At 45.7% G+C, this 7,810-nt stretch overlaps 1 protein-coding gene across 1 annotated transcript; it reads right to left on the bottom strand.

The window, feature by feature from the left end:
* Window positions 1-2,897: 2,897 nt before the first annotated feature.
* Window positions 2,898-6,742, bottom strand: TIMM8A (translocase of inner mitochondrial membrane 8A). Its single transcript, XM_081179505.1, has 2 exons — window positions 6,488-6,742; window positions 2,898-3,856 (listed from the first exon to the last, which is right to left on the bottom strand). Exons 1-2 carry the CDS (start codon window positions 6,617-6,619, stop codon window positions 3,695-3,697), a joined length of 294 nt encoding a protein of 97 aa, XP_081035631.1. The 5' UTR covers window positions 6,620-6,742; the 3' UTR covers window positions 2,898-3,694.
* Window positions 6,743-7,810: the final 1,068 nt, after the last annotated feature.

Raw genomic sequence — 7,810 nt, 5'->3', positions numbered from 1 at the left:
ATGGTCTGCAGCATGTGAGGCTACCGTATTGCAAAAGCTAAGCAGGTCTGGGTCTGACCAGTGCCTGGATGGATGACTATCTGGGAACCCCATGTATGTAGTCTTCAGTTCTACATTAGAAGGCAGGCAGGCTAAAAATGTAAAAATAATAACAGACCCCTCCATTGTCAAATACAATGGTGAAGAACCAGGAATTGATCTGAAGGTGTCCTCAGTTTTTTGAAGAACAAATATACTGTAACCCCCTTGTAAATGAAGGTTTAAGCCCTATGAAAAATTATAGTTCTTTGAAAAACACTAAGGAATTAATTTCCTTCTACTGATCCTTATGACTCTGTAGATAGCGAAAGATCAACCTCAGACTAGCTGCCTTCTTGGCCTTGAATCTCCCATCTAAATATGAGTAAAGCGATCCATCTTACAGGAATATTATTGGTATGAACAAGATGTGGACTGGAAAGAAATCAGACCAGCTCAAATATATTAGGACAGTAATGGGGGTGGGGGGAAATACAGCCAAGAACCAACATCTACTGCACATCCACACACCATATCTGAAGCAGATACAGTATAGGACATCTGAGGACTCCGGCTCTTACCAGCCCTAGCCAGCATTGCCCAGTGATCAAGAACAATTGTAGAAGTTGTAGTCTGACAACAATACCTGGAGAGTCACAGGTTTCCCACCCCTGCAATATTACTTGCAGCTCAGGCATCCGCCAAACCCTTAAAACTTCACGCAATGCAGAAACTGAAGCTTTGATTTCTCACTCTCACTTCTGGGCAGGACAACAAACCAGTGTTTGGAAGACTCAAGAGGTTCTGCATTTGCGCAATTTCTGCAATATGTAGTAGGCTAATAAAACAGGTCTGGTGTGTGTAGTGTTATCCTCCTGATCTGAAACATTACACGGCAGATACCTCTGAGAGACAAGTCGCTGAGTTTGGCTTCATCTATCATGGTGTTGCGCTCATAAGGAACTTTTAAACCAGCAAACTTTGTTAGTAGGCTGCCTTTGCCTTTCGATATTAAGCAATCTTTCAAAGACAGGCCACCTGTTTCCTTATGCATTTACAGCAGCCTCATATTTAAGCTGCAGCCCGGTAACCTTAAACAACAAGGAATTCAAGGCACCTTATAGTCATTAAGCTGAGTGAGTAGGCATGGAGTACTCTCTCTGTGCTTAACATAGAAACTAAGTGGGCTGTCCCTCCTCTCTTTGTCAGCATACATATGCAACATAAAGGACTGTAGCTCATTGGAACAGCCTGTGCTGCCCACAGAAGGCCTCAAGCTCAATCCCCAGCATCTCTGGGTAAGGCTGGGAGACACCCCTGTTGGAAACCCTGCTGCCAGTCAGTGTGGTGAATACTCTCCTATGCATTAATTGATTAATGGCTTAGCCAGCATCTATGCAACTACTGAATTGGTCACTTGTGGCAAGTAAAGATCTATTTAGACCAGACAGAAGGGAAGCTATCCAAACATAGGTTTTTTTGTGAGGAGAAACACACATTTGTAATATACATATGAGTGGATAGCTAGTTATAAAAACTGTTAGAGGTGAGGACTAATAGCTTGTGCAGACTTACCAGCAATTGATGTATCTCTTAGTACACAGTGGTGCCTCAGGTTACAAACGCTTTAACTTACGTTTTTTTGGGTTACGACTATTGTAACCCAGAAGTAAGTTGTCCAAGCTCTCAAGAGGCCTCACCGCTGCCTGGAGCCAAGCCTCGACATCCACGGGGTCTGCAGCGGCTCCGCAACTAGGCTCCAGCCACGGGAGCTCTCTGAGGCCTCCGTGAATCCCGGGAGCCAAGCCAATTGTGATTGTGGAAGAGGACCCTGAGCCCCCATCCAAACAATGACTATCATCAGCGCAGGTAAGGTGGAAAAAATCACATTTTCATTTTGTACTTCATTTTATGGATCAATGGCCTCGTTAGATAGTAAAATTCATGTAAAATTGCTGTTTTAGGGGTCACTTTTCATCGTCTGTTTCCTTTTTGCGTTTTGGTTTGTGTGGCTTTTTCGTTTTTTTGACTGTGACTTGTTCTTCATTTTACAGCACTGACTTGTGACTTCACTTTTGTGACTTGTTTTTGTGAATGTGTAGAACCCAGTTCAGCTACTGGTTGATTGTGTGACTTCAGAAATGGATAAAAGCCCACCATCCAAACTGATTTATCATCAGTGCACGTAAGGGGAAAAAATGTTAATTTTTTTCTTCTAAAATACTGTCTTTCTTATTTATTTTATAGTACAGTACATTGATTATTGCCTTCATTTTATGGATCAATGGTCTCGTTAGACAGTAAAATGCGTGTTAAACTGCTGTTTTAGGGGGTGTTTTTCATCGTCTGGAACGGATCAATCCACTTTCCATTACTTTCAATGGGAAAGTCCGCTTCAGGTTAAGAACGGACTTCCGGAACCAGTTAAGTACTTAACCTGCGTATGTGTGGGTATCTCATCTTTCACATCTTTCAAGTCGGTACTTAAATGTTCAATCCTTTTTTCCAACTTATTAACGGATGCTGTTTTACGATCTAATCCTTCTTTAATATCATTTAACGCTGACATTACCGACTCCTCAAATTGTGTTGCTGCTTTAGAGCCACGTCTGAGCTTTTATCTTTCTGAACTTATAGCTAAAGAATGTCAAGGTCAGTCACACAGTCTAGCACAACAATGGAGAAAAACAGTTTCCCGCCACCAAACCCACTACAGCCAGATCAGGAGCAGCTTCCTTAGTCTTTAAAACTGCTTAAATCCCAACGACAAAAATGGCAAAGAGAAATTTTTCCAGAGCTCCCCTTATTCCTATTTTTATTCCTATTTCTAAATCCCTAGCAATCAAAGCAGAAGGAATCACCACCGACTCAACAGGCAGTTTAAAATGAATGTTACTGATGTTTATTCCACTGATCAGCAGGAAAGGAATTAATGGAGAAAGTTAAAATTGACTTTTGTATTTGGTAAGTGAAACATTTACATGACCAGAAGAGTGGTATTCAGTTCCCATGTCCTCTGGGGTTACTTCTTCCTAGCTATGTAAAGGAGGGCTTGAATATGCACCTTAAATGGCACATGACAGCAAGCAAAGTCAGCCTCCCTCTGTTCAACTGCAACACTAGTTGCAGTTTACAAAAGGGTCAACTCAGCCACATGTTCAAGCTGCAGGTGAGCAATTTATATCACTTAAAAGAGTCGTGCTAAAACATAGTACCATTTTAAAAAGGCACCTTTGCTTTTCCCAGGATCAACATTCATGTCTGAAACCTCCCAGCTCCCTTCATTTCAAAACAGAAGAAATTATTGAATATTGATAGGTGTGCTTCCCTGGCCACACCACTGGGAAAGCAAGTTGTTTGATGCTACAGTTCTGCTGTGAAGCTCTTGTTATCCAACAGCAAAATTTAAAAAACCTGGGCAGCACAAGCCCATGCGAATCAGCAAGGCTTCACTTGCCTGACTGCTAAATGTTCACAAGATGGGAATTTAAAACCAGAACTGCTCACATTGGCCAGGAAACCCAGAAGTCTGTCCTGAATGTGGAGGCCAACGTCCTTCACAACTTTTGATCCTTTCTTCTGCTTGTTCTCCTTGTTCTCCAGCTCCTCCTCTTCTCTCAATTCAGTAGGTTGGTTTCTCATTAAGGAAGGAAACTGAGGCATTGCAGCACCCAAATCAGTCAGAGAGGTTTTCAGAGAAGGGCGACTTGGATTTCTGTGTCTGCTCCAGCCGGTTGAGAATGAACTGACTGGTGTCAATGAAGCGCTCCACACAGTTCACAAAGCAGGTCTCCGCGCGGCTGTCCAACTTGGGGCCAGGCTTGTCCATGCATTTCTCCTATTAAAGATATGGAAGAGTAAGCATTGTTTAGGAACACAGGAAGCTGCCTTATATTGACTCGGACTACTGACTGACAGTGATTTCTGACGAGGAACAGTCCCAGCCCGACCTGGAGATGCCAGAAATTGAAGTTAGTGCCTTTTGCACACACAAGTTATACAACTGAGTTATACCCCTTCTCTTCCTAGTATATAGGGCTTAGGGGCATTCAAGAGACACCAGCTGTTCAGAATTCTGAACCACAGAATCAGTCCCAAAACACACCCACACCCTTTTTGCAATGTACAAGAGGGACATGCCTGGATTTCCTGTCCTGTAACACTAAACAGAACAGCTGGCTCAGAACACAAACACCCAGGTGGCCTCTCCATCCTCATTGCCTTCCACTGTGCCGCTGCCACAGCTGTTTCAATGATGAGAAGGCTAACATAAAAAAAATAAACTGCAATATCCCCTGCAGTTTCCTGATTCATGACCTGTCTCCACCTGGGAGCTATATCTTAGTGGTACAGCACACTCTTTCATGAAGAAGGGTTCACGTTCAATCTCTTTGCATGCCTAGGTAAAACAGGACTGAGGAATCTATGCCCTCCCCATGCCCAATGTTGTTGGTCTATTATTCCAGTCATCACTCACCATCTGTCATTCTTTGCTTGCTTGCATTATCAGCAGCAGTACCAGCAATTTCAATAGGTGTATACGTCCTCACCAGTATATCTCCATGCCAACACCACTTACTACACTACAGCTATTAAAGATGTTGGAGCCCTGCTATGATGGTGAGTGTAAGCAGCAGTGAATTTGCACCCACTCACCACAGGCCACCAATACAAACATAAAGAGAGCCATGGCTGGATCAGATCCATAGTCCATCAAGTCCACCATCGAGTTTCTCACAGTGGCTTCTTTCCAGGAACTGAATTCCCGGTAGCCACACACACAGCCACTGGTTGTTTCCAGCAACACAGGGAATTCAAAAGCCTCATAATCTAGAACTTTTATTTAGCCAATCAATAGACCTCTCCTCCTCCAGGACTTCATCCAATTGTCTTTTAAAGCCACCTAAACCAGGGGCCCGTTGTCTTTGACCATGGAGTTTTCTTGGCAGGGATACTGGAGTGGCTTGCCGGTTCCTGCTCCAGCATCTTAAAAAAATAGAGACATCATCTTGCCAACAAAGGTCTGTATAGTTAAAGCTATGGTTTTCCCAGTAGTGATGTATGGAAGTGAGAGCTGGACCATAAAGAAGGCTGATCACCGAAGAATTGATGCTTTTGAATTATGGTGTTGGAGGAGACTCTTGAGAGTCCCATGGACTGCAAGATCAAACCTCTCCATTCTTAAGGAAATCAGCCCTGAGTGCTCACTGGAAGGAGTGAAGCTGAGGCTCCAATACTTTGGCCACCTCATGAGAAGAGAAGACTCCCTGGAAAAGACCCTGATGTTGGGAAAGATGGAGGGCACAAGGAGAAGGGGACGACAGAGGACGAGATGGTTGGACAGTGATCTCAAAGCTACCAGCATGAGTTTGACCAAACCGTAGTTTGGAGGCAGTGGAAGACAGGAGTGCCTGGCGTGCTCTGGTCCATGGGGTCACAAAGAGTCAGACACGACTAAACGACTAAACAACAACAAACCAGGGGCCATCAGTATCCACAATTTCTGTATTATTTCATAAAATTTATGCACTGCTTGTGGGGGGGGGGGACGATGACACCCTCAAAGCAGTTAAGAATGCGTAGGCTGAAAGACTTCACTCCCAGAGCCTTCAGTCCTCCTTGCTCACTGTGACTTTGTCTGATCTCCTGTTAAAGCCACCCAAGACAAGGACCATCCCTGCGGCTTGTAGCAGTAAGTTTCACAAGTCAGTATGTACCACAAAAAAAGAATTAACCCCTATAGGGACACCAGTCCTTTGCATGAGCTACTTTTAAAGCGTCTGTCCATCGCCACATAGACAGAGACAGAATCATAGAGTTGGCAGGGGCCCTGAGGATCACCTTGCAGAGGGAGGGAAATTAATTTAAATTGAGCAACCACATCACAACCAAACTTCACCCCAGAGGTCCAAGTCCTCCACCTTGATTTTGCTAGACTACCTTCTAAAGCAGATTTCTGGTCTCACCACCACAGGCAAATCCACATTCAACGTACATTTAAAGAACATGGCTGCCCCGAAAGAATATTGGGCTCCGTAATCTAAAGGGTCCGAGAACTGTGCCTCTGAACCCATGATTCTTGGGTTTGGAAATAAAATGTTTTAAATGTACCGTGCGGATCTGCTCCCCATCTTGCGGCAGCACGTGCCGCAAGTTAATTGCACGTAGCATGAAAGAGTGGGGGGTGGGCTTTGGTCCCGTAACCCTCGGCCCTCTTCTTCCTCCATCATGATTTCCATCTGATCCCCCACCTCCACCGCCTCTTCCCGATGCATAGCTGTCAACTTTTCCCTTTTCTTGCGAGGAATCCTATTCAGAATTTTCCTTAAAAAAAGGAAAACGTTGGCAGCTATGGCCCGATCCTCTAACCCTGGTCCAGCGAATCTTGCGGCAGAGAGTTCCAAAGGTCAACCGCGAGCAGCGCGAAGGAGGCCTCCGCCTGCGCCCCGGGCTATCAGCTCCTCCCTACCCAGCAGAGCTCCGTCATCTGGTGCACGAGCTGCTGGAAGCGCTGCTTCTGCGTCTCCACCTCAATGAAGTGCTGCAGCTGCGGGTCGTTGACGGCCGCCCCCAAGTCTCCAGCGGCGGACGAAGGGTCCATGCCGGGCCCGACCTGTGAGCCGACAGCGACCGATCGGAGGAAGCGAGGAAGAGAGGATGGCGATCTGGCAGGCGACCTTCACGTGCAGCTAGCCCCCGCCCCCGGCCGTCCCCTCCGCGCGCGCGCGCGGTAAGCTTCCGCTTCCAGAGTGCACCGCGCGAGTAAGGCTTCATCCGAGCGCTTCCTCTTTCCGGCGGTGGGCGGAGCTGCGCGCGCGCGCGCGAGGCCATAGAGCTACGGCGTATGGGGGGGCGTGTAGAGTTGTCATCGGGTAAGAACACGGTGCGTTCTGCAGTTCGGCTTCACGCGCGCCTACTCAGAAGGAAGCGACATGATGCAGCTCCCAGGAAAATGCGTATAGAGTTATTACAATTAGCATTAATAATTTAATTAGAACATCTGAAAGGTCACGCACCTCCCCTCACTAATGTCCTGAATTCAGGTAGGTAGCCGTGTTGGTCTGACGCAGTCGAAATAAATTTAAAAAATTGTCCAGTAGCAGCTTAGAGACCAACTAAGTTTGTTCTGAATGTAAGCTTTCGTGTCTATGTGCCCATCCTGTATTTTTATAGTAGTGTTCAGAAAATGTATTTCTTGCATAGATTGGTTCATTGTTAGGTTGATGGTGGGGTGAAAGTCACTGAATGTCTGGTGGAAGGTGTCCAGGGTCTGCTGACCATGTGTCCAGATAATTAAAAGACCGTCAATGTATAGCAGGTACAAGAGAGGTTTGAAAGGGTAGGAGTTTAGGAAGCATTGTTCCAAATCTGCCATGAAGATGTTGGCATACTGTGGGGCTATGCGTGTGCCCATTGCTGTGCCGCTGATCTGAGAAAAACTGCACCCCACCCTCCCACTATATATAAGGGTCTGGTGACTTCTCTTTCAGTGTATCTGAAGAAGTGTGCATGCACACGAAAGCTTCTACCCAGAACAAACTTAGTTGGTCTCTTAAGGTGCTACTGGACATTTTTTTATTTTTTATTTATTTATGTCCTAAAATGCATTATTGGAGATCTCTGCGAATGGAGTGAATTCAAAACCCAAGATGTCTTGTCTGCAGCTGTTTGCAGCAGAGATGTCACAAAACACCCTCTGCCCCCACTTCACTGCACTGCAATGCAGAGATAACGGTCCTCAGGGCACCCATTAATTCTGGCTCTGACCCTCAACACACACCTGGCATCCTGC

The sequence above is a fragment of the Podarcis bocagei genome (assembly GCF_964188305.1).
Source record: "Podarcis bocagei genome assembly, chromosome: Z".
Lineage (NCBI taxonomy): Eukaryota > Metazoa > Chordata > Lepidosauria > Squamata > Lacertidae > Podarcis > Podarcis bocagei.
The sequence above is the reverse complement of the archived record's forward strand: the minus strand, read 5'-3'. Positions and strand labels throughout refer to the sequence as shown.

What these genes read in the sequence shown, in the direction of transcription:
- TIMM8A (XM_081179505.1), bottom strand. Translation starts at nt 6,619, where the DNA reads ATGGACCCTTCGTCCGCCGCTGGAGACTTGGGGGCGGCCGTCAACGAC. An exon ending in AGATGACGGAGCTCTGCTGG is followed by an intron (nt 3,857 to 6,487) that starts GTAGGGAGGAGC and finishes TATCTTTAATAG; the next exon opens with GAGAAATGCATGGACAAGCC.